At 50.9% G+C, this 23,839-nt stretch overlaps 10 protein-coding genes across 14 annotated transcripts in view; 4 read left to right on the top strand and 6 right to left on the bottom strand.

Annotated features, from left to right (window-relative positions):
• Positions 1–2: 2 nt before the first annotated feature.
• Positions 3–1,539, bottom strand: LOC4800508 (dehydrogenase/reductase SDR family protein 7-like). Its single transcript, XM_001357736.5, has 5 exons — positions 1,304–1,539; positions 1,103–1,246; positions 828–1,044; positions 523–768; positions 3–460 (listed from the first exon to the last, which is right to left on the bottom strand). Exons 1-5 carry the CDS (start codon positions 1,463–1,465, stop codon positions 249–251), a joined length of 981 nt encoding a protein of 326 aa, XP_001357773.2. The 5' UTR covers positions 1,466–1,539; the 3' UTR covers positions 3–248.
• Positions 1,540–1,573: 34 nt separating this feature from the next.
• CIA30 (complex I intermediate-associated protein 30) lies at positions 1,574–2,688 on the top strand. The gene is made up of 2 exons (XM_001357737.4): positions 1,574–2,141; positions 2,207–2,688. The coding sequence occupies exons 1-2, from the start codon at positions 1,671–1,673 to the stop codon at positions 2,621–2,623; spliced, it is 888 nt and encodes a 295-aa protein (XP_001357774.3). The 5' UTR covers positions 1,574–1,670; the 3' UTR covers positions 2,624–2,688.
• An 84-nt stretch (positions 2,689–2,772) lies between these two features.
• Positions 2,773–4,924, top strand: Gnpnat (glucosamine 6-phosphate N-acetyltransferase). 4 transcript variants are annotated; one of them, XM_033385895.1, is made up of 6 exons: positions 2,773–3,065; positions 3,591–3,801; positions 3,867–3,994; positions 4,058–4,119; positions 4,179–4,407; positions 4,746–4,924. In XM_033385895.1, the coding sequence occupies exons 1-6, from the start codon at positions 3,063–3,065 to the stop codon at positions 4,785–4,787; spliced, it is 675 nt and encodes a 224-aa protein (XP_033241786.1). In that variant the 5' UTR covers positions 2,773–3,062; the 3' UTR covers positions 4,788–4,924. The 4 variants fall into 4 exon arrangements, with proteins under 4 accessions (XP_033241786.1, XP_033241787.1, XP_001357775.3 ...); XM_001357738.5 differs by lacking the exon at positions 2,773–3,065 and adding an exon at positions 3,166–3,518 and having other exon boundaries at positions 4,825–4,924; XM_003736205.3 differs by lacking the exon at positions 2,773–3,065 and adding an exon at positions 3,167–3,518.
• Wdr24 (WD repeat domain 24) lies at positions 4,688–7,880 on the bottom strand. Its single transcript, XM_001357739.4, has 8 exons — positions 7,684–7,880; positions 6,973–7,615; positions 6,572–6,907; positions 6,429–6,513; positions 6,214–6,369; positions 5,685–6,143; positions 5,430–5,615; positions 4,688–5,366 (listed from the first exon to the last, which is right to left on the bottom strand). Exons 1-8 carry the CDS (start codon positions 7,778–7,780, stop codon positions 5,010–5,012), a joined length of 2,319 nt encoding a protein of 772 aa, XP_001357776.4. The 5' UTR covers positions 7,781–7,880; the 3' UTR covers positions 4,688–5,009.
• A 29-nt stretch (positions 7,881–7,909) lies between these two features.
• Prp18 (pre-mRNA processing factor 18) lies at positions 7,910–9,231 on the top strand. Its single transcript, XM_001357740.5, has one exon. It carries the CDS (start codon positions 7,987–7,989, stop codon positions 9,007–9,009), a length of 1,023 nt encoding a protein of 340 aa, XP_001357777.1. The 5' UTR covers positions 7,910–7,986; the 3' UTR covers positions 9,010–9,231.
• P5cr (Pyrroline 5-carboyxlate reductase) lies at positions 9,169–10,318 on the bottom strand. The gene is made up of 2 exons (XM_001357741.5): positions 9,415–10,318; positions 9,169–9,346 (listed from the first exon to the last, which is right to left on the bottom strand). Exons 1-2 carry the CDS (start codon positions 10,191–10,193, stop codon positions 9,283–9,285), a joined length of 843 nt encoding a protein of 280 aa, XP_001357778.2. The 5' UTR covers positions 10,194–10,318; the 3' UTR covers positions 9,169–9,282.
• Positions 10,319–10,608: 290 nt separating this feature from the next.
• GatA (glutamyl-tRNA(Gln) amidotransferase subunit A, mitochondrial) lies at positions 10,609–13,299 on the top strand. Its single transcript, XM_001357742.5, has 5 exons — positions 10,609–10,627; positions 10,720–10,764; positions 10,817–11,064; positions 11,124–11,366; positions 12,247–13,299. The coding sequence occupies exons 2-5, from the start codon at positions 10,732–10,734 to the stop codon at positions 13,244–13,246; spliced, it is 1,524 nt and encodes a 507-aa protein (XP_001357779.3). The 5' UTR covers positions 10,609–10,627; positions 10,720–10,731; the 3' UTR covers positions 13,247–13,299.
• Positions 11,476–12,165, bottom strand: NP15.6 (NADH dehydrogenase [ubiquinone] 1 beta subcomplex subunit NP15.6). Its single transcript, XM_001357743.5, has one exon. The coding sequence runs from the start codon at positions 12,049–12,051 to the stop codon at positions 11,590–11,592; it is 462 nt and encodes a 153-aa protein (XP_001357780.1). The 5' UTR covers positions 12,052–12,165; the 3' UTR covers positions 11,476–11,589.
• On the bottom strand, positions 13,284–14,510 carry LOC4800516 (uncharacterized). The gene is made up of 3 exons (XM_001357744.4): positions 14,295–14,510; positions 13,684–14,232; positions 13,284–13,624 (listed from the first exon to the last, which is right to left on the bottom strand). Exons 1-3 carry the CDS (start codon positions 14,409–14,411, stop codon positions 13,397–13,399), a joined length of 894 nt encoding a protein of 297 aa, XP_001357781.1. The 5' UTR covers positions 14,412–14,510; the 3' UTR covers positions 13,284–13,396.
• Positions 14,511–15,736: 1,226 nt separating this feature from the next.
• The window catches only part of LOC6896783 (octopamine receptor beta-3R-like), a 35,515-nt gene continuing 27,412 nt past the window's right edge, over positions 15,737–23,839 (bottom strand). The window contains exons 3-9 of one of the 2 annotated variants that reach the window (XM_002136953.3): positions 22,961–23,161; positions 21,717–21,992; positions 21,437–21,614; positions 19,207–21,184; positions 18,026–18,415; positions 16,243–16,351; positions 15,737–16,160 (exon numbers count right to left, since the gene is read on the bottom strand). In XM_002136953.3, the coding sequence (XP_002136989.2) occupies positions 15,950–16,160; positions 16,243–16,351; positions 18,026–18,415; positions 19,207–21,184; positions 21,437–21,614; positions 21,717–21,992; positions 22,961–23,161 (3,343 nt within the window). In that variant the 3' untranslated portion in view covers positions 15,737–15,949. The remainder of the gene's footprint in view (positions 16,161–16,242; positions 16,352–18,025; positions 18,416–19,206; positions 21,185–21,436; positions 21,615–21,716; positions 21,993–22,960; positions 23,162–23,839) is intronic. The other variant, XM_003736206.3, reaches the window with a different exon arrangement.

Here is a 23,839-nt window from a genome sequence, read left to right as displayed (position 1 = left end):
ATGTGTGACATTTAAGTTGTACTTTATTTAACGATTACTATTACTACAATATTTTATTTATTAATCTTAGGCAATAGCACGAGCGAAACAAAACACCGCTAATTTGTAACCCTCACAACACACACACACACATATGCGATACTTTATAATTTCATCATTTTAAGTGAAATTCAATTAACAATAAAAACGAAACTAATACTTAAACACGAGAACATTTTCACATTTCACATTGTGCGATTGTCCGATTTCTAGCCCGTCTTCTTCTCTGCCTTTTCCAGTTTCAATGCACGCTTGGCCATGATCCAGAAGAACAGACTGGGGCACAGATGGCGGAGGTAATAGGCGACCTTGGCCTGAACATCGCTGACCAGAATGTCGGGCTCGTTGCGCAGAATGCACTTCAAAATGCGTTCAGCCAACTTATCGGGCGACATGCCCTTGGCAGTAGAGTCGTCCATTTCTGAAAGGCAACATTGAATATTGAATACTTGTTGGACAAACATATGTATTCCGTTGACTTACTGCCATAGCTTTTACCCGTTCCTGTGAGAGCATTCAGTGAGAGCTGAGTGCGTACGTAGCCAGGACTGACGGTGGAGACGTTTATGTTCTTGCTAGCCACCTCGGAACGCAGGGAGTCGGCAAAGGCCTGCATGGCATGCTTGGACGCGGAATAAGCAGCTCTCTGGGGTATGGCAAACTTTCCCTGAACCGAGCTAATGAAGCAGATGTGACCGCTCTTGCGTTTTAGCATCGATGGCAGAAGAGCTGGAAAGTAAAGATATACACCATTAGTTGGTTGTATTAGGCATTGAACAACTGTTTACCCTTCGTTAAAGCGACGCTGCCAAAATAGTTGACCACCATTATCTTGAGATCGACATCCACTGCCGTAGAGGCCACATCGGCTCGCACACTGATGCCTCCATTGTTAATCAGAATGTCCACTTGGTTGTACACACCCAGGACGCGCGTAACAAAGTCAGGTATGGTGTTGAGCTCTGCCAGATCCAGGCCAAGCACAGTCGGTGGGTACGCAGGTTCCTACATATTCGCAGTAATGGCAATTAAATTGCTAAATAATAACAGCTGTACACATTACCAGGTCCAGTGCCAAGAGATCCTTTTTAACGCGCTCCAATTCCAAGGTGCGCCGAGCTGCCAGAATCACTTTGCAACCTGCTTTGTAGAAAACATGAGCCAGAGCCTCGCCCACGCCCGAGCTGGCGCCAGTAATGAGCACTACCTGGAAGGGTTTTACATAAGTAAGGAGTCCCGAGAAGCTATTAAAATTAGTCATTACCTTGCCCGGCAACTGATTACGGTATTTCTGGGCTCGGAATCGCTGCCATATATTGAAGAGTGCGAGCGGCAGAGCCACTGGCATCAGAATAGTACCCAGCACCCAATAGAGCACATTCCAGTCGGTGCTTCCGGCACATTTGTTTAAATCTTCCACTTTCATTTTTGGCGATTTGGAACTTTGAACTTTTCCCGATTTTGTTTACAACAAATACACAAATGAAATGGTTTTCGACGTTGAGCTGTGAATGCCAACAACTGTTGCGTTGCAGTGGGAATGGCGGAATCTAACAGCTGATTGTTGTTACGTTGTTGAAACCGCTCTCCCAGAATTAAATTTCAATTTCCAATTAAAAGCAAATGGTAATATGTATAAATTGATAAGACAAGGACAGCGCTTGAGCTGTTGGATGCCGGCTGCCCAGCAAATACACACCACAGCCGTGCAATGTACCTTTTGGGAGCGCGAAAAGAAATCCGGCTACAAGACGAAACTGCCAGAGCCGTCCAAGAAACAGCTCATAATGGATGGTCTGCGGGACCTAAAGGAGGAGATAAAGCTGTGGCGGAAGGAAGTGACGGAGCAGCTGGAAAGCGATCCCATACTGGTGTTTCGTCCTGGCGAAACGGATGTGGTCTTCGACTTCAAGGCTCCAGACGTTCTGGACAAGTGGACTGTTACCACGGACGCGGACCACGGCGAAGGTAAGAGCACAGCCGCTCTGGAACTGAGTGCAGCCGGAGCGGGTCTCTTTCATGGCGAAGTCAACTCGAACCACACAAAAGATGGCATAATAAAGCGGACAGGCTATGCCAATATACGCACAAAGCGAGTGCGGGTTAGTAAGGATCCTAAAAATGAGTATCAAGTTCGCCTTGTAATTGCTTGATCTTTTCCCTGCAGAAATCCTTCAAGCGAGAGTCCACCTACGACTGGACGCAGTACAACATGCTCATCATGAAGGTGCGCGGTGATGGACGCAGCTATCTGATCAACCTGCACACTGAGGGCTACTTTGATCTCATGTGGAACGACATCTACCACTATGTGCTGTACACCCGCGGCGGCCCCCACTGGCAGATCGCCAAGATACCCTTCTCCAAGTTCTTCCTATCCTCGAAAGGGCGAGTCCAGGATCGCCAGGGGGCCATACCCCTCAACAGGGTAACCCATTTCGGCTTCTCCGTGGCGGCCAAAAAGGGTATGGATGGTCCCTTCGGCCTGGAAATAGACTACGTGGGCCTGGAGTACGATCCCAGCCACCGGGAGGAGTTTGCGTATGAAATGTACCAGACGCCCAAGTATATTGTGGCTACGTAATGCCAATAGGGGCTGTGTTATTTAATTGTAAATTGTAATCGAAATAAACAGCAGTTTGTTTCTAGCTCTCTTTAGTGCACTCTCTCTCTCGCGGTGTGCCTTTCTCTTTTCCATCAGCTGTTCAAATGTTTACATTAATTTCAGTCGGAACGCATTCAGGGTCATTTTGTTTGCCATTTCTTCATTTCTTGGGGATTTCGAAAGGTATTGCCGCCCCGCCCCTTCGTCAATGCACGACAACCAATTTGGGGCCCCCTCCGACACCCCAAGCGCTAAATGTACGCGTCTGGCGCTGTAGCCGTTCTCCGCGTTTCACATCGTTTCAGTCTGCTCCGAGACTTTGGCCGATAAAAGCAGCGGAAAAGCTTCCGCTCAGTGTTTTTCGTAGTGATAGGCCTGGTGCTCTATTACTATCAAACAGCAAACAGGAGATAAAATCATGGTAAGTGTTGATGGATGTATATTTCTGGCTGCGTTGCATGGAATTGTGCCAGCAAGACAGTCACAAAACGCGATGAAGAGGCAGCCAACGTGACCATGTGGCAGTTCAGTCACCAGCAAAGCGGCTCGACCTTGAGTGCACGTTTTCTTTTGCTTTTAATCCTGGCGACAACCATAACAAACTAAAATCGATAATAGAATTCGCTCTGCTAGTCCGGCTCTTACACATTTTACCGGTTTCGTTTGCGGCGGAGGGACTAGGAAATTAATGCGAAAACCAGTTGCGTTGCTCTGGCCATCGAAAGTGAGGGCTATCTGAAACCAAACCAGTTCTGGCCACCATTCCTGTTGTCGGTCTCCACCTTAACCTGTTGATTGTCTTTCTGGCTCAGTTGTGCCTCCATCAGCGCCACTTGCTGACGTGTTTAGTAGTCTAAAAATGGTGCAACACCCGGTAGACATTACGAGATGCGTATCTGTGAAGAGGCCTCGTAACTAATCCTCCTTATCTGCTAATCAATTACAGCAAGAGACGTACCTGTACGATCCCAGCTTGCTGCTGAAGCTCGACTTTCATCGCACCCCGGCCACGTTCAAGCCATTCATATCAGCGGCCAATCCCGGCGAGCCATGGATGAAGGTGCGTCCCCTCAAGGACACGGACTATGATCGTGGCTTCCTGCAGCTGCTCTCCCAACTGACACACGTGGGGAATGTCAATCGCACACAGTTTCTGAGTAAGTAATGCCACTCACCCGCATCTATCCTGGATCACAAGACCTGGATCTATTCTCGTTTGCAGCCCGCTTCTCGCAGATGAAGGCCAGCGGGGACTACTTTGTCACGGTCATAGAGGACACGCGCAAGAACGAGATCATTGGAGCTGCCTCGCTGGTGATCGAGCGCAAGTTCATCCACAATTGTTCGGTGGTACGTTGAGAAAATCTATATTCCGTATTCCTATTCCTCTCATATTCTCTTTCAAAATTCAAGCGTGGGCGCCTGGAGGATGTGGTTGTCAATGACACATATCGTGGCAAGCAACTGGGCAAGCTGTAATCATTTCCCTGCAATTCATTCACTGCGGCGTATTCATTGCTTCTGTGTCTTCCAGAATCGTGGTCACCGTCTCTCTGCTGGCCGAAGAACTAGGGTGCTATAAAATGTCGCTGGACTGCAAGGATAAGCTGATCAAGTTCTATGAATCCTTGGGCTATGTGCTCATACCCGGGAACTCCAATTCGATGACCATACGCTATGACGAGGGTACGCCGCTGAAGCGCAATGCCACCTCGGCCAGCTCCAGCTCCAGCACTGGTGCAGGTGGCGACTCTTGCCAAACTGTGAGCCTCGATTTTGCCTCTTGACAATTAGCCGCCAACGCTGCTCCAAAATCCAAGCTTTGAGTTGATCCCTCAACCTCAAGGCTGCAACTGCGCGAGGCGCAATGTAAAGCAAACGAAAATTGGACCAAAACAAAACAAAACTTTTGAAACGATTGCCAAATATTCATTGCGCTAAGGGCACGATGGATTTTTTGGACAGCGCTGGCAGGCGGTGGTGTCCTTGTGGGTACACACTCTCGGGCGAATCCCCATGAGGACATACAATTAGTTATTTAGATTTAAAGTGGAATCTGGCAACAAACGTGTTGCATTTTTTTCGTTTTTAATTCTTACAGAACTCTCAATTTTATAACTTTTTCTCTCCTTTCTGCTACTGAATGTGCGGCGGGGCGCTCTCAACTCTCAACGCAAAAGGTAGTCGTTATATTACCCTTTAAGAGCACCTTCATCAAGTAGCTTTAACATTGATACACATTCAGACATAAATACATCTAAAAACTAATCAACAACAAAACTGCTAGTTATTCCGGCAAGGAGACTCTCATCAGTACAGATTCGAATGCAGAAGCTGAGACACACTACTCAGCTTCTTCCGCGTCTCATGAATACGCGCACAAATGGCCGCACTTGGGGCACTTTGAGTGTTTGGCAAAGTACTTCTGGAGATGCTCGATGTGGCCGCCGTGTGAGCAGCCCTGGCACCAGGCGTACACACCGCGTACAATCAGACCGCACACGCAGCACTTGGCCGACTGCATGGACTTGCATTTGTCGCAGTACCATCCCACTTTGTTGCCCAGCGGACGGCCGCAGTCGCCGCAATTCGTATGCATTGCTGTGGAGTGCTGATTCAGTTGCTGCACGGAATGCAGCCAGGATCGGTTGATCACCTCGCAGGCCTCGTTCCACAGCTCGTAGCGATGCAGCTGATCGACATAGGTGTGAAACCAGTGCTCCTAGATAAGAAAGCCATGAAAATGCAAAATTTCTTGCTGTTCGTATGGGGGCGGGCTACTTACAACCAACGCATCTTCAAGGGGCAGCAGTTTGCGGGCCTCCCCAAGAGCTATTATCACAGTCAAAGCAGTTTGCACATCGCCAACGTCATTTAGCAGCATGAGAGCATCGGCCACAAACTTGTGCGGCTCCCACATCGGTATGGGCGGGACATGGCTGACCTTCAAAACCGTGGGCACATGCGGCGGCTGAAAGAAGCCAGAAGACAATCATTTACAATTCGTATAGAACAAAGCAAAATTATTCCTCCTACTTACAGGAGACTTTTCATGGTCAGATGCCTTGATCTCCAGTTGTGGTCGCGCTGCCTGCACATCGTGATGTAGAGCAGGAAATGCCAGTGCCTTGGCCGCCTCCGTGGGTCCAACATAAATGAAGCCATTGCGGAGGAGCTCGAAGTTATCGAAGGTAATCTCGCTAATGATTTGGGTCTCGGAGAGTATCACAGAACTGGTCGGCGGATGCTCCACTCCGCTGCCACCCAGCGGATCGTCATCCTCGTTCGTAGCGGCAATCTCATGTGTCGCCTCTTGGGCATTGCCGTTCAAATCCTGACTCAGGTCACTGCGTTGCTGGGGCCAATCGCTGGCCACTTGAGTGGCACGCCTCGAGTTGATGGGATTCTTTTGATTCGAGAAGGAAGATCGATGCTCGAAGGGCGGCTCAAAGTGATTGCTGCCGTAGAACAGTTTCAGAAAGTTCCATAAAGTGGTGGCCTAACAAAATTATAGTATTTTATAAGAGTAATCCCTTAGCCCCGCTCCCCACCCCAACTGCTTTACTCACATTGTGTTTGCTGTATTTCTTGGACACCTCCGAATTGTGCTCGCATAGCTCGGCAATTTTTTTGCCGCTCATAATCAGCTCCCGGGCGCATCCAATAAAGCATTCATGCTCCTGGCGAGGCTTGGAATCGGTTTCGCTTAGGGGAAAGCCAGAAAACTGCGGTAAAGATTGCAATTAGAAGATGACTTGAGTTTAGCATAGTATCTCTAGCTTACAGCATCCTTCAGCATGAATTTGTACATCCTGGAATGGTCCAAGTGGAACTGAATGCTTCCCGACACAATGGCTTTTCGGTGATTTCTATGGAATGCAATTATATGTAAACGAAAGCATAATTGATGAATATTTTCAGACATACATAAAGCTGGAGTTGGTCTTTGTATTGGATACTCCGCTCGTCTTGGGTGCGTATTCCTTGATTTTATTGGCAAATGATATGTCGCCGTGTCGGTCCAGGCTGGCTCCCTGGGCATTGGCCTTCAAAGCCGGCCGTGTGGCATCCTCAAAGGCGTGCTTATGAAGGGTGGAGTCCTTGCTGGTGGAAAGCAGGCAATGGGAATCGCTGCCCAGCCAAGCAATGCCCGTCGTCACGTTTGTGTGCTCGTTAAAGGAGGCGAATGGTATGTAGGGTCGTCGTATGTCCCACACATGAATGCTGTAGTCCACCACCAAAGCACAGCTAGCAATGTGATATCTGTAACACGAGACAAGGAGCATTAGAAAATGATTTCATGACGTGCCAAATCTGTCTGTACGCACGTTCGCTCTGGTCGCCACTTGACCCGTCCCACCACAGCTATCGTGTGTATTGTGTACTCCAGACCTGGTCGCCCTTCCATGTCCCACACCTTGATCTGCTTGTCGCGGCTGCCGGTGGCCAGCCATTTACGTGTGGGATGCCAGTCGCACGTGTAGACGGGTCCATAATGCGCCGTAAACTGCACCATGCACTTGTCCCACTTCCGCATATCCCAGAGCTGGACGGTGCCGTTCTCCGAAACGGCTGAGAATATATTTTGCTCGTGTGGACTGAATTTGACATCGCGCACGGACTCCGAATTGCTGAAGTATGTGTTCACGGACTTGTCCGAGCGTATATCAAAGCACTTGATGGTGCCGTCCTGGGAGCCAGAGATCAATATGTTGGGTTCGCTGCTGTGGAACGTCACTGTGTGGGCAGTGCGCTCGTGTTCGTTGTAGACAAGCAGCTGCTTCTGGCGTCCGCACTTAGAGTGGTCCCAAACGGATACGACGCCATTGGTGGCCGCCGTGGCCAGGAGATTGCAGTCCATGGTGCTCCAGGCAACATCGTTTGAAGAGTAGCTGAGATTTTGGTTCTTCCCGCCGCGCATATTACAAACCTCCCTAAAGCCATAATCGTCAATCGAATAGACCTTGAGCACTGCGAAGGGAAGGGAAGTAAATGTCTTAACTTTGGTCGAAAATCCTAGGAAAAATTTTGATTCTTACAGCTGCGCCCGGCCACTGCGATCAGAGTGTTGTCCTTGCTGAGGGCCAGGGCGTTGGCGTGGCCTTCCATACAGATCCGAGAGTCGGGGTATCGCATTTTATTAGAAATTAAAATAATTCGAATTTTCAAAACAAAAACACTGCCGTCCCTCTTGATAAGAATATTTAAAGCGTTGCCACAGTGTGGACACAGAAAAAGACTAAAGAATACCAAAAGCATGACGATTTGCAGATGAGTGGCAGCACTGTTTGTTCGCCCTTCTTGAGGGTTTGTTGTTAGTTTGTTTACATTTTGAAATTTAAATGGACTTGCTAAAGAAAGAAATAGCCCGTAAACGGAAACTACTGGAGGATAAGCAGCTAATCGATGATAAGAAGAAGTACTTCAAGCGGGGCGACCTGAACGCCAAGAACACGGAGGAAGTGCTGCAGAAAGTGGGATACAAGAAGCAGGAGTCTGTCGAGGCCCAGGGACAGACCACTGAGGGCGCCTACAGCTTTGTGGCCGACGGACAGAACATACTCCCGCGCACAGAGGTCATCCGCCGTCTGCGGGAGCGCGGTGAACCCATTCTCATATTCGGCGAGACGGAGCCGGAGGCGTTCGACAGATTGCGGCAGTGCGAGATCTCGCAGCCGGAGGCCAACCGGGGATTCCGTAACGATTTCCAGGAGGCCATGGAGCAGGTGGACGCCGCCTATCTGCAGGAGATGTTTGCCAACGCACCCACCGCCAAAGAGGACAAGAAATCCGATTTGGCCGAGCTGGACGAGTCCGTGTCGTGGGAGAGCATACAGACAATGGCCCAAAAGATGGGTCGCAACAAAGACTACGACATGGACGTGATCATCACGCTGCTCACCTTCCTTCTCAAGCTGTGGAACGACCAGATTGCCACCTACAGCAAGCACGAGATAATGTCGACTAAAGTGAAAATGACGCGGGTCATCTACACGCAGACAAAGGAGTACGTGAAGCCGCTGTTCCGCAAGCTGAAGCACCACACGCTGCCGGAGGACATCCTGGACAGCCTGCGCGACATTGTCAAACATCTGCTGAACCGCAACTACATTACTGCCAGCGATGCCTACCTGGAGATGGCTATCGGCAATGCGCCGTGGCCCATCGGTGTCACTATGGTGGGCATTCATGCGCGAACGGGCCGCGAGAAGATCTTCTCCAAGAACGTGGCACACGTCATGAACGACGAGACGCAGCGAAAGTATATACAGGGTCTCAAGCGATTGATGACCAAATGCCAGGAATACTTCCCCACGGATCCCTCCAAGTGCGTCGAATATGTTAGCAAGAAGGATCGTGAATAAAGTCAAACGTTTATATTATTACGAAATCATTTAGAAATGCCCTGGCGTATCGCAACAAATTTAACAGCTTATTTTCCTTTAACTTTCTACTCAACAACAGCTAAGAATTACATATTACTCAGTACGTACATGCTTCGCTTGTACAATGACTGAAACATCTTGAAACTCAATCAAACGCATGACACTTGTATCATAATTATAATAGCGACATAAAGTTTGTTGCAACTGCATACTGTAAATAGAGAGCATGGGGAGACGTTCGACCGACGCCGCTCACTTCTTTCCCAGCTCGGTTGAGCGTTGAGTCGCCTTTTCCACGGCATTTATGAGAGTGGCCCTGCAAGCAGTCAAAGAAAAAGGTCCTTAACACTTCGTTGAATTAGCTGAATGAATGCTAGTGCGTACCTGAGATTGCCCTTTTCCAGCTCGTGCACACCCACAATGGTGGATCCGCCGGGTGAGCAGACCTCATCGCGCAGCACGGCCGGGTGCTTGCCGGTGATAAGAACAGTCTTGGCGGCGCCCAGTAAGGTCTGAGCTGCAAACTGCAGGGCCATTGCCCGTGGCACACCCTGCTTGACACCACCATCGGCCAGAGCCTCTATTATTGTGTAGACAAAGGCTGGCCCACAGCCAGCCAAGCCGGTGACGGCGTCGATCATCTGCTCCGGCACTTGCTGGGCCAATCCCAGCGCGTTGAGCATTATGTGCACCTTCTCCAGATCCTGGTGCGTGACCCGAGCGTTGCCCGTGTACACGGTACAGCCCTCGCCGACCTGCATCGATGTGTTGGGCATCGTCCGGATCACCTTCGGGCCCGAACTTTCGATGAAGTCGAACTTTTCCTCTAGGGTTTTGAGGCTTGTTCCCGCCAGCACAGAAACGATGAGCTTGCTGGCATCCTTGGCGGACGGCACATGCTTGTACTTGAGCTGCGAGGCGCATTGCCCTAGGATGTGCGGCTTGACGCAGATGAACACAACGTCTGTGTGCTCCAGGACCTCACAATTGTCGTCGGTGGTGACGGCGCCCAGCTCCCGCCAGCGCGAAAGGTTCTTGATGTGCGGTCCCGAGACCAGCACCTGGCTAGGCTTTACAATGGCGCAGCGAACGAGACCGCTGCCAATGGCAAAGGCCATGTTTCCGCCTCCAATGAAGCCAATACGTTCATCCAGCTTGGCCATCGTTAAGGGCTTTAAAATCTACTGGCTGCTCTTCAGATTGATTGACGTTATCTAATGTTATAGCATCTGCGTGGAAGGTTTCCGGGTTGCTTTTACTGGACTTTTATCGCCATTCTAATCAATAACATCTGTCTGAAGGGCAGTGTTGTCAGAATTTCAGAATAAAAAATAGCTATTTTCAAAACCAAAAAAGCCTATTTTAACAAGGGAATATATGCAAAAAAGTTAAAATTAACAAAAGTTAAGATAAAAAAAACACGTTGAATGTATGTAAATTTATCTAGATTCATTCCTACGTCAACAGTTGAAGGTCCTGAGCGTCATCGACAACCAGACCTACGAGGCCCCTTAAGGAGGTCACCATTGGCGGCATTCCATTTAAAGATTTGAATAAGCTAAAGCCGCAACACAACTACAGTCTGACCGTACTGCAGGTAGGCGAAAATGTCAAGGAACCGCTGCAACCGCTGTGCCATAAATTCTTGTTAAAATTATTTGTTTTGGTTCTCCTTGCTGGTAGAAACAGCCGCACCGAAGAATGCGGCGACATTTACAGTGGAGCATCAAACAAGTGGGCTGATTCAATTTAATAGCAAGAACTCTTTAAATGGACGACTTTTCAGTTAACATCCAGTTATGCCGATGGGCAGCTGTCCCCTTGCCGGGTGACGGAGCAGGCCCTGGAGGATTCCGTAAATCTTAAGACGCTGAATGCCTTCGTGCGTCTCACACCAGAAGAGGCCCGACAGCAGGCCCAGCAGTCGGAGCAGCGCTACCAGAAAAAACAGCCGAGCAGTGGCCTAGATGGCGTGACCATTGCCATTAAGGATAACTTCTGCACGGAGAATGTGCACACCACCTGTGCTTCGCGGTAGGTGTTCAAGAAAATCCTTAAGACATCAGCTTTATCTTCATTCTCTTGTTTTCCAGCATGCTGCAGGACTTTGTGCCGCCCTACGATGCGACGGTATGCTCTCGATTACGTCAAGCCGGCGCTGTGCTCCTTGGAAAGACCAACATGGATCAGTTTGCAATGGGTGCCGGCACCGTGGACTCCATTTACGGTCCGACCAAGAACATCTGGAGCGAGGATCTGACCCAGAACAACTGGCGAATCGCGGGAGGCAGCTCAGGTGGATCCGCATCGGCTGTGGCCGCTGGTTTGTGCTTTGCGTGAGTACCTTTTCTGTTGTTTACACTCTTCACAGTTTCACCTAACCTCAATCGCCGTCATGTATAACGCAAATACTTAATTATTTTTGCAAAATTCTTCACATTGGCATTGTTGGTAGCTTCGTTCGCGCCGGAAGGTGCATTTTTATTAGCGAGCAGAAGGCGCGGCATTGTAGTGGCCACCAGCTGCATTCATTACATAACAAACTAAGGGACTAATTGTTTAGATGATAATTTCCGTGTTGGCGAGATCCTCGTCCGATGGCAGCGAAATGCTTGCGGGGTCCACGTAGTCGGGGCTCACCAGATCCACGCCAGCCTGCTCGCGACGGCGCAGCTCCAAGAAGCCCTCGCGCTGGGCCCAGTCGCGTATCTGAGTGTCGGGCAAGTAGGACCAGTAGAAGGTTCCCCAAACCAGGCACAGAGTGACGGTAACGAAGAAAGTGGCTTTCGTCGCCTTGCGATCCTCCGCCTGGTCCTTGTAGTCGAAGCCGTAGCTCATCCAGTTCTTAGGGCTGGGATTGGCAAAGTCTTCTGTTGTAACGCTGGCGGGGGCTGCAATGGTCTCGTCCTTCTTTGGCGACGTCTTTATGCTGCGGCATGCCCGTAATGTGGCTGCCTGGTTGGCCACCAGGGAGCGCTGGAGCGCCACGGCACGGCTGGTTACACGAAAGAGCGCAGACATCGCTTCAGAATGCAAATATAATTGCAATTTTCGTAAATAATAAAGTTTTCGTCGTTCGGTCGACTTGACAGCAGCGCAGAGTGACCGTTTTGCACACACAATCAGCTGCTGAATGGGGCTGCCAACCTTTCGTAAAACTGGTATCGAAAGTATCAACCGTTACTTGCGAGGACTGATTCATTTTGATTTTTGCAGGGGAATTGGCTCGGACACTGGAGGTTCTACCCGAAATCCAGCCTCTTACTGCGGTGTTGTGGGTCTGAAACCTACCTACGGCCTGGTCTCCCGTCATGGCCTCATTCCCTTGGTCAACTCCATGGATGTGCCAGGCATTCTCGCCCGCTCGGTAAGCGACTGCGTTGAGGTCTTGAATGCAGTTGCTGGGCCGGATGGGAAGGATTCAACGACCATTAGGCAACCGTTCACAAAGCTACAGCTCCCAGAAGTGGATGGACTCGACCTGCAAACTGTGCGAATCGGTATACCCAAGGAATATCACTGCAACGGACTGTCCGCCGAGGTTCTGGAGACCTGGACCAAGGTGGCAGATCTGCTGGAGTGCGCTGGCGCCTCAGTGCAGCAGGTGTCCCTGCCCAATACGGCAGCCAGCATATTCGTATACTCGATCCTGAACCAGTGCGAAGTGGCTAGCAACATGGCCCGCTACGATGGCATCGAGTTTGGACACCGTGCTGCCGACGAGCGCAGCACCGAGCAGTTATATGCCCAATCCCGCGCCGAGGGCTTCAACGATGTGGTCAAGACGCGCATACTGACGGGAAACTTTCTGCTGCTGCGCAAAAACTACGATCATTACTTTGAAAAGGCACTGCGTGTGCGGCGCTTGATTGCCGAAGACTTTTTGAAGGTATTTGAGGCATCTTCGAAGGAAGACCGGGTGGACATTCTACTCACCCCGACGACTCTCACTGAAGCTCCATTGTACAAGGACTTCTCCTCGCTTAGTAACAGGGATCAGTGTGCGGTGCAGGATTTCTGCACGCAGCCGGCCAACATGGCTGGTATTCCTGCCGTATCGATACCCATTCGCCTCTCCAGGTCGGGACTGCCACTAAGCCTGCAGCTGATGAGCCGCAGTCTCAACGAACAGCTGCTACTCTCTGTGGCACGCTGGATTGAGGCGCAGGTGGCATTCGACTCCTTGGACCACAGGTTGGAGCAGAAACTTAGCTAAGATGAATTTAGAATTCAATAAACGTTTAAAAGCTTAATTGTTTTAAAAAAGTATATTTGGTATTAAATACCGCCAAACGCGTCTTATAATTTTCAAGGTCTGGCAGCACCACATTTTTTCGCGCGAGTTTTCCTTTTTACGACGCTCTTTCTAAATAAATTTCGCACTGCGAATAAATCCGTCGTTGCTCGCAATGTACACATTATTGTTGTCGCCACAGCAAATACTGTTCACCCAACTTCCCACCTCGACTTGGCCCAGTGCACGCGGCTGTGGGGACGCCAAATCGGTCCAACCTTTCACCAGTTTGTCGTAGCCACCGGAGTACAAATGGCGGTCGTCGCCGCAAATGCTGTTTACAATCCACTCGTGGCAATTCTGCAAGCAATTTTACAATCTGTAAGGGCACCGATTACATCTTGAGGTTGAGGACTCACCGGCAATTGCCAGATGTGGGCGAATTGTTGCTGCGGCAAATTGTTAACCAGCTGCAGGCCCATTCCTGTGCGATCGGGGAAGGCAATGAAGCTGCGCTTGCCCTCGACAATAGGTCCCAGGAGGGTCAGGGGCGACTTTCCGGGTATCACCGCCTTGTTGCTGTACTTGCCGGACTTGCCCTCCACCGTCAGGGACACGACTACATCCAAATCACGCACCGTATAGATCAACTTCTGTTCGCCGGCCAGCGACTTGACCTCCTCCACCAGATTGTACTTGAAGAGCATCCGATCGTTGCTCCAGGTGGTCACCACACCCTTGTCGTCGCCCGTGTACAGCACAGATCCATCGCAATACATGGCCTGGATGGCGTCGTAGCAGCGGAACAGCTCCTGCACAGAAGCATCATCGTATGGCGGCTGCATGTACTTCACCAGGCCGTCGCAGCTGCTCGAGTAGAGCTTCCCGTGCTCATTGACGGCCATGCAGTAGATGTACGCGTCGTGGGCGTTCACCGTGGCCAACAGCTGCAGCGATTCCGACCAGACCTGCAAGGCGATTAGCGGAAATGTGGCCAGGGCTAGTACTAGAGTGTACATGTAATACCCACTCGGACTTTGCCATCGGCGCCACCGGAGAACAGCTGATGGTTGAAGTACACCACACAAGTGGCTTCCCCCTCGTGCGCTTCCGAGGACGTGTGCTCGATGCGGGCGTTGTTGGGCATTTGGCGAGCGTGAGCAAACTAACCGGACGGACGGACGCATCTGCCGCCTGCCGGCACGACCATTCTATATATAACGCCGATACGCTCTCTTCGATGCTAAAAATACATGCCACGCACAGTGAGTGGGGTAAGTGAGTGAACACAGGCCGCTTTCAATTGTTTTCACACTTTAATATGCAATAGTTTAGTTCAGCAAGTACATTGAAATACATAGCAACATGCACACGCACACGCACACACATCATATCATACTATATATAGTACATACATACATAGTATATGCCTAAGTACATATGTAGATACTCGTTAGGGTACTCGTTATGTACGGGATGCTTTGCCTTAGACGCAACGAACGTAAAACAATTCAACTAGAAATACAATCAATTTCCTTTGCTATCACAAAAGTCTTCTCAACTCAAGAGAGGGGATTCCCGGCAACCAAATTGAAATACATGTAAAAGTAACTACAACTAAATCGATTTTGCAGCGAATAGCGACATTTTCTACAGCTTGTCAATTTTCAATTCTCATTTTTTGTGGTTTACTTTTTGGTAGATTGTCATTCTGCTTGAAAATTCAGAGCTTCGCATCGTACACATTTTCTTTACATTATCCTTTTTTTGTTTTTGCTTTTACTTCATTTCAATTGCATAATTAATGATAAGATAATTATCAATTTCGTTTTAATTCGAGTATGTAGATTTGGTTTGCTTGTAGAACACTAGATTATACATACATATATGATACTTAATGCTTATGGGGTTTTATTGTAGGTTTACACTCTTTCTTGGAAGTTTTGATCGGATTGTAAGGGGTGTTTTGTCATTATTCTTTTCTTGGGGACTTGGACGGGACTGCATATAGAAGATTTGAGTGCGCTTCATACCGAATAAAGAGAGTTTTTTCGAAATAACAGAAGGACAGTGACCTAAACATTTCCCGAAAAAAGTATAAACCCTTCGAAACGCCGAAGAGACAATCGTTGCTTCTTAAATATACTCGTATTTACTTGAACTCTGAAGTTTTTCTCATATGTATAAGCCATTGATTGTTTTCCAATTGCTTGGCTTTCCTATATAGTATATGTATGTATATTGTATGGTATATAGCATGTATCTGTATATATGTTTACGTATATCTTGTTCTTGAGACAACAACACTTATATATGTACTATGTAAGTATGTTTAATGTAGTTCTGGGGCAGCGGCGCTCTCCCAGTACGTCCGAGTGGTCGCACCAATGGGGCGCACAGAACATAAATTTTATTTAATTCCCTATCGTTGCTTAAATGAAAAACTACACGTATACGGAAACACACATTGAGTATTGCTTAGCTCGAAGGATTTTACTAGCTAGAGATGCTTGCACGAACGCCTTTTGTTTTCCACTTGGTTTTTCCATGCTTACTTTTTTTGTTTGGTATTACGAGTTTCTCAAGTATTAAATATCACTTACAGGGGCATTGTTCAATATTGAATTGGGGTGCTTGGGTTTGGGGTTGGGCTTGGGTTGGGGGTTGGGGGGTTGTATATCCGGTCTAGACGTAGTACGCATTGTAGGGATTTCGCTTCTCCAGACACGGTAGCACACACTCCAGCGTATTGCGAAATGCCTCACGGAAATCCCGATTAAAGTAGGCGTAGATAAGCGGATTCAGCGTCGAGTTGAAGTAACCGATCCAGAAGAGCACCACCACAACCACATCGGGACAGGGGCAGGCCGGTCCGCAGAGCGAGGTGATGACATACCTGAGAGAACAGTTCAAGCGATGAGCTCCAGGAAGGTGCTGGATGGCTGGCTGGCTGGCCGGCTGGCCGGCTGTGGACTTACCATAGAAAGAAGGGCAGCCAGCAGAGCAGAAAGACGCCCATGATGATGCCCAAAGTTCGTGCGGCCTTGTGCTCGGCCTTCCATCCCTTTGCCGGCCGCACAGAGCCGCCTGTGGAGGCAGATAAAGAGTTTAGGATTGAAATGAAATGAGAGAACGCAATTGGCTGATTAGGTTCGATTCGTTGCGGTTCGATTCGCTTTAGCCCGGTCTGGCTGGGCCCTCGACCAGAGTCAAGTTTTAGCTGTTAAGCCATTGCAATTGACAGTTTTCTGTTAGCTGTTAGCTGTTTGCTGTTTTGCTGTTTTCTGTTTTGCTGTGGGGTGGGTGTAGTGTGATGCAAAAAGGCGGTACGGTTCGGTTCGGTTTGGTTCGGCTCGGTTTTGTGTGTCGTTCTGTGGAGAGAAGAGGCCAGGCGTGTGTGCGACGGGTCGTGTCCTGGCATGTTTAACTTTGACATTAGTAATACTATTGCTGTTGGATCGACGGCACTGTAACCCTGCCCCGTCAGACCATCACTGTCATTACACTGCCGGCATGTGGCATGTGAGTGTGTGGTGCCGAGTATCTTCGTATACTCGTATCTTCGTGCTGTGGTGCGGGTGCTGCTGGTTCTGGTTCTCGTGGGTGGGTGGGTGTTTGCTTGATTGGTATGTATGTATGTGGGTGTGTGTGTGTGTGTGTGTGTGTGGGGTGGGGTGGGGAGGGGGGAAAGTAATAAAAACGAAGCAAACAATTGAAAATATTTACACAGGACACTTGTTATCACAAAGACATACAGCCCCGCATTGAGACCCGTGCTCCGATGTACGTATACGTAGATACATCTCTGGAAAGTGAGAGTCGAGGGCAGGAGAAAGTAAAACAAATCAGACGGACAACAGGGAGAGCAACAGGAAGTGGCGGACAAGTTTGTCCTTCGCTCTCCGCCTCCTCGATTGTTGTCGTCGTCGTCGTCATCCGTTGATGGATGCCCCACCGGAGAGGTGGCATGGACTTGGATGTTAAGTGCTCTGGAGAGCTGGGTGGGGGGAGGAGGGTTGACTGGCCAGACCGTTGGACAAGGTGGAACGAAATCATAATGCAAAAACCAATGGCAAAGTGGAGGCGCAATAAAGCCGGGCAAACGCACGTGCAAAACGGAAGCGACTATCTACGGCATGAGGGCAAAGCGTGGAGAGTGGAGAGGGGACAGGGGAGAGGGGCAGTAGCCAGGTTCTCAGTTTCAGTACTCCGGTGGGTTCCCAGCCTGGTGCGTGTGAACCCCCTGACTAAGCTGGTTATCAGCTGAGAAGAAGGTGTCTGAAACGGGTTTTGGGGCAGATTTGGCTGTCGAGCAGGATCCTGTGGTCACTGGGATTGGGTTGGGTTGGGTTCTTGGGTTAAGCTATAATGATGTTAATTCGATTTGAGGAGCAGCGACCTGGCTTTCCCTTGAAAGCGAGATGTATATTCGATGTCGATGTTGGCTTTCGGGGAATCGAGATACCTATGTATGTATTTGGGATGCATGTATATACAAGTGTGAGTGCGTGTGTGTCCTGGTCTGATGCGAGTGCTGATGCGGGAAAAGCGAATGATTGACACTGAAAGCGGGGGAAATGCGTGGGATTGAAGTGTTAAAACATGAGACAGATACAGATACAGATACAGAAACTGACTGAACAAGAGACAGACAGAGACAGACAGAGAGAAAGAGAGTGAGAATGAGCGAGAGATGGGGGTGGGGGTGGGGCGAGTGGGTCTGGCTACTGTTTGCTGTGTGGTGGATACGACAAGACTCACCGGTTGCACCACAGTGACTGCATCCGGCTTGGGAGCGGCGCCTCCGATGGCGCTGCCTCTGCTGCCAGCACGCCGTGACCGCCGCCGTACGTTTGTGCCAGAAGCGTGTGGGCTCCTGGTCAAGATCTGGAGCTTGGGCGTGACTACTACGTTTACTACTTGCATTGGCGGTGGTGTCAGTGGAGTTGGTTGTGGTGCCGGTGGCGGTGGCATTGGCGTTGGCGGTGCTGATGTCGCTCCCACAGAGCGGACACTTGGGCAGCGGGCTGGACACCGGGGCAAACTTGATGCCGCGCGGCTTCTGTTCGCTGATCTCGGCCTCCTCCTCATCCACAAAGATGCAGATGCCACCGCGTCGGATGAGCGAGGATTTATTGGAAAATTCGTGCTCTGCTTGCAGGTTTGTTGTTGTTTTTTGGGTGTTTTTTTGGTTCGGGGACGACCACAGGTGGTTTTTTTGGTTGGTTTTTTGTTTGTTGTTTTTGGAGTAGAAGTTTTTTTGGTTGGACAAAATTTGATGATTCGGTTTTACATATATTTACACATACAAACACACACAAAAGAAATGGCGTGAAAGAGAGAGACAGACAGATAGATAGATAGAGAGAGAGAGATAAAGACAGATACAGATACGGATACAGAGAGGAAGAGAGAGAGAGACAAAGTACAGACATAAGTATTTCATAGACAGGACTGTAGGTTAGACAAAGATTGGGGGCACAGATCGGATCACATCACACCACAGATCGCATGCGCATGCGTGCCATGCAACGCCATACACAGAGCACCAGGGAAGGGCGGTGGAGCGAGGAAACAAAGCAAACAGTTGGACCAGGACGACTCTAGATGGTTCCTTTCTCAATGACAGCTCTCCTAACTCGTTGCGCAGGCGTTCTAGGTCGTCTATCGGTTGGTGGTGCAACTAACATAAAGCTCTAGTCTAGTCTAAGGCTCTAGTGGCATCAACTCAAGCTTCGTTGGTGGTTCTTCTTCTACAGAGGCGGTACTTAGTGGAGGCTAGTTCGGAATGGAAAAGGCAGTCAAATAGTTATACTGTTTCTCTCTTTCAGCCCTTGACTGCCTTTTCCTCCGAGTGTTACCCACATATCACCTCTTAATGGTAGGCCTTTTTCGTTTTTTCTACTCTACTCAATCATATATGGAAGGGGGGCTCTACTCACTTGCAGAACTGGTAGAGACGCGACCCATGGGAATGTAGCTGCGACTGTCGCTGTTATCCTGCGAGAAATTAATGACATTGACGTCATAGGTCACCACAGAGGCCTGTCGCTTCCTCACGGTCTGCAGGCCATCGTAGCCGGCCAGGATGCTGCAGCGTTGACGGCCGCCGGAAACGCTCACATCCGCATCTCCGGAGCTATCTTTGCGCTTGAACAGCGGGGACGTGACATCCCTAGGCTCGCCGCTCAGGCCGTCGCATCCGCCCTCCCCGGGGGATAGCGTCGAGTCGAGGATTATTTCTGGCTTTGGGGATATGTTGAGGGGGGGTTGCTGCTGCTGCTGCGGCTGGGGGTTGGGCTGGGGCTGGGGCACTGGTAGCGTGGTGACCACATCCAGCGATACCGTGGAGGTGTCGCTTGGCGAGTAGCCGGGTCCGGCCGCATGCGGCGGCGGCGGCGGCGACAGGAAGTACACATTGATGGACGCCGACTGCGAGTTGGAGGAGCCCATGGCGTTGCCATTGGAGGCGGACGTGCCCGCGGTGGCCGGTGGAGTGTTCGGTGGGGACATCAGATAGTTGGCGCACACCTGATCGCTCAGCGTGCTCATTCGCTGGGGGGCCGTCGCCTGGCACCTGGAGCCGCCGCATCGCCCCTGTTCGCCCAGCGGAAAGCTGAGCGAGCGGAAGATCTCGGCCAGCTCCGAGCTGTTGGCAATCAGCATGCCGCTCTGCTCCGGCAGCTCGGGCGGCGAGAGGGAGGGCGGCGGCGTGGCCGGATGCTTGGGGGACTCCCCAAAACAGTCAGCCAGCTGGGCCAGCTCGTCCCCCGGGCCCCCGATGCCTAGGCCGATGCCGACTCCGACTCCGAGTCCGAGTCCGTCAGTGTCGCCGCTGAAGTCGATCAGCTGCACGCCGTCGCTGAACTGCTGGATGACGCAGGCCCCGCTCTGCTCGCTGAGGACGTTGATGTCCAGCAGGATGTCCGGCTTGTTGGGCGTCGAGTCGGTGTCGCTGTGCTGCCGCTGGCGTCGCTCAAGTTTGCGTTCCTTGCCGCCGCCGCCAGCGCTTCCGTTGTAGCTGTGCGAGAGCTTCCGGTTGCGGGCGCGCCGGAAGAAGCTGGACCCCTCCGAGGTGGCCTGGTTCCGCTTCCGCTCCAGGGCGAAGCACTCGGCACTGGACCGCTTCGTCTTGGCCAGCAGCGAGAGGAAGTTGAAGCCCTTCTCCTTGCCGGGCATCGGCTGCTCCGTGCTGGCCCGGGCCTCGCTGATCGTGCGCAGGAATTCCGAGTCGCTGGCGGCAATCGCCTTCCGTCCACAGGCCGCCGCCCCCGCCTTCAGCCTGATGAAGTCCGTCTCGCTGAGGGCGGCGTACTTGCCGCCCCCCGGTGCACTGATGACCGTGCCACCCGTCTGCTTCTTGAAGTACAGATAGTTGTCCTCGATGAGGCGCTTCAGCTCCTTGTTGTCCTCGGCCAGCGGCAAGTGCGTGTCATAGAGGTCGTTGCTCTCGCTCTCGTCGCTGTGCAGCCCGAAGACCCGGTAGGCCGTGGACTCCGCCTCCGGCTCGCTGTTGCCACTGCCGCTCGTCAGGCTCAGCTGCTGCTGCGGTAGCGCCGGATGCTGCAGCTGCTCTGGCTCCTGCTCCTGCTCCTGCTCTTGGTCCGGCTGCGTCTCCGGCCCCCCCTCCACTTGGGTAATCTTTGCGGTCGGAAAGGACTCTGTCCATATCTGTGGATTGAACACAGGCGCTGGCGGCTGCAGCTGGTTGTGATTGTGCGAGGGCTGCTGCTGCTGCAGGGCCATCATCGAGGGGGCGCTGTCCGTGTGGGTGACCTTTTCGTAGCGCTCCTGCTCCAGGTCACGCAGATCGATGCTGCTGCGGCTGAGGCGCCGCGGCGGTGGTGAGGGCACGCGCAGTTCATCGCACTCGCACTCGTCCTTGTCGTCGTCCTCATCCGTGGCCGGCTGCAGCATGTCCTGTCAAGTCAAGTCACATACAGACATGTTGAGGCATCAATTACAGAGTGCAACAAAGGAATCATTCCGAGTCCGAGGGGGGGCATGAACATCCCCCCTCGAACTCCCGATCCAATCAACCCAGGACATACACACACACAGACTACACTTCGCTTCCTGGGAACAGAACTTTAATGTTAGGCGGCGGTCCCTCTGCCCTGGAATGTCCTCGTCCTTAGGAGAACCCCCAGAACACCCGCCCGTTGCACTCACCTCCAAGTTGCTCAGTGCACTGTGCGTCTCCTCGCGCGTGGATGCCACATTTAGATCGCAGTCGCTCGGATGCAGATAGCTCAGGTTGGTGGGCTGCTGGGCGTGGCCCATGTGCACGCTGTTCAGCAGGATGTTGGAGCTGGTGCGGCTGAGGGCCTTGCGCTGCCGCACAGCCTCCCTGCACACGGAGAACACAGAAGAACAATTAACCCAGCCATTAATTTCATGCCATCGCCCATCGCCCATCGCCCATTGTCCGGCGTCCATCGACCACACTCACTTGAAGATGCGCCAGTACATCACCAGCATCACGATGCCGGGTATCCAGAAGCTCACCGAACTGGAGATGAGGGCGTAGGCCTTGTTGACCACAAATGAGCACTGGTCCGGGTGCATCGATATCTCCCGCAGATGCTCCTCCGTCGTGTACCAGCCCAGGAAGATGGGCGTGAACGAGATGAGGGCGGGCAGTATCCAGACATTGGCCAGCATAAAGCAGACCGTTTTGTGCGTCATGTTCAATGGATACTCCAGCGGACGCACAATGGCATAGTATCTGCAGGGAAGGAAAGCCTTAATAATGGAAATGAGCTGTGAACAGAGCGGTAAGGGAGGGGGGGGGTTGCCTTCTTCAGGTGGCAGCGCACCACTGAGGGACTGTTTTGGGAATCTAAATCCTATAGGATACCATAGGCGTGGAAGTGCTTCTTCCGTCTGAGAGGATGAACTCATTTTTCTCAGTGTAATACCATAATTGATTCAGTTTTTCGTGCATAAACACCTCGTCCCAGATGCCAGATGCCAGATAACAGATACCAGATCTCGCCAGGATAACCGAAAGGAGTAGTTTTCGTGGATGAAATATTGGTTGAGGCCTACCATCATTAATTTTCTAATTTCGATGGGGGCCTCGCTTCTGTTGTTTCTTTTCTGCTTTCTCCTTTGTTTGCTGTTGGTGTGTGTGTTCGAGTGGGTTTTGTGGCCCATCGAAAGGTGAGTGAAACACAAATTAATTAAAACAGACAAAGGCCCCTTGCCCACTGTCCAGCCGCCACAGGGTATGGGGCATTTGGAGCATTGTTTGGTCGGGCCTGGGGAGTAGTCGCAGCTGTGGAAGTCTCCTCTGACCAGGCATAGCGCCAATTAACGGCGTGGCGGCGTTCGAGGGGAGTGGGTGTGGGCGTGGGTGTCCCTTGGCACGCCCACATCACGGCCAGCTGCAAATCATTTGGGCCGCATTCATCATACAGCCCCGGCCTAATGTTTGCTTTTGATGTGCGCTCCATTCACGGTAATTAATTGTTTCTTATTCGCAATGCGCCGGGGAACGCGAACGGGTGAGGGGACGGCGAGGGGCTTTTTGTATGGAAAGTGATTTGCCACCAGGCATCTGGGAAAGATTAATGGTCTGCGAGAGATCTATTTAAAGGCTTTCCCCCAAGAGCAGTGCATGCAATTGACTTTAAATCGTTGAATATATTGTACAATAAGCACCCGCGAACGTGGCTGTAAGTGAGTACCCACCTGTCGACGGAGATGCAGCAGAGGTGCAGGATGCTCGCCGTGGAGAAGTAAACATCGAGGCTGTTGTACACGTTGCACATGAACGGCCCGAACATCCACTTGCCGCCGGACAGCTCCACGGACGCGTTGAATGTCATCGCACAGAGGGCCACCAACATGTCCGCCATGGCCAGCGACACCACAAAGTAATTGGTTATCACCCTGTGAACGAAACAAAGGGCCAAGAGATCGTTAGGGTCACGAGTACCATGGACATGCGACTATGGATGGGTTGGGTTCACAGCGGGCAACACTATGCGTTTTTGCCGGCTCTCGAACGGGGGCAAATGCATACGAGTGTCGCACGAGTGACACATCATACATACATACATACATGTATGTGTGTGTGTGTGTGCTTGGCCTTCTCCCCGCTGTGAGAGGACTGGCAGCTTAGCTAAACATTGCATTGCATTCCATTCCATTTCGTTTCCTCTCTCTCTCTCCTTCTGTCTCTGTCTGGCTCGTAGCTGCCGGCTTCAGGTCACCTTTATGCAGCAATTTCCTTGGCTGTCATAAGTCATTCGACTGACTAGGCAGCTGCCACCTCCAGCTGCCCCCCACAGCGATGTGGCAACAATCATGAGCATAGCATCCATTTTTTTTAAGCCAAATATCACAGAAACTGAAAGCGAGGTTTATGCGGTTGCCCAGCCAACGGACGGGGTCGGGTATATTATAGCAAGAATTCAAATTTATGCTTTCAGTGGTTCGGTTGTTCATTTCTTTTCAGTTTGTGTCAACGTTTTTATTCCTTTTTGCTCCTCTGAAAAGTGTTTATTGATATGTTGACAGAATGGGTGTGAAAAACCAAAGTATTTTGCCAGTTTCTACGGTCCAAAA

This window comes from Drosophila pseudoobscura, chromosome 2 (genome assembly GCF_009870125.1).
Source record: "Drosophila pseudoobscura strain MV-25-SWS-2005 chromosome 2, UCI_Dpse_MV25, whole genome shotgun sequence".
NCBI classification, from domain to species: domain Eukaryota; kingdom Metazoa; phylum Arthropoda; class Insecta; order Diptera; family Drosophilidae; genus Drosophila; species Drosophila pseudoobscura.
This window is presented reverse-complemented; position numbering and strand designations above follow the sequence as displayed.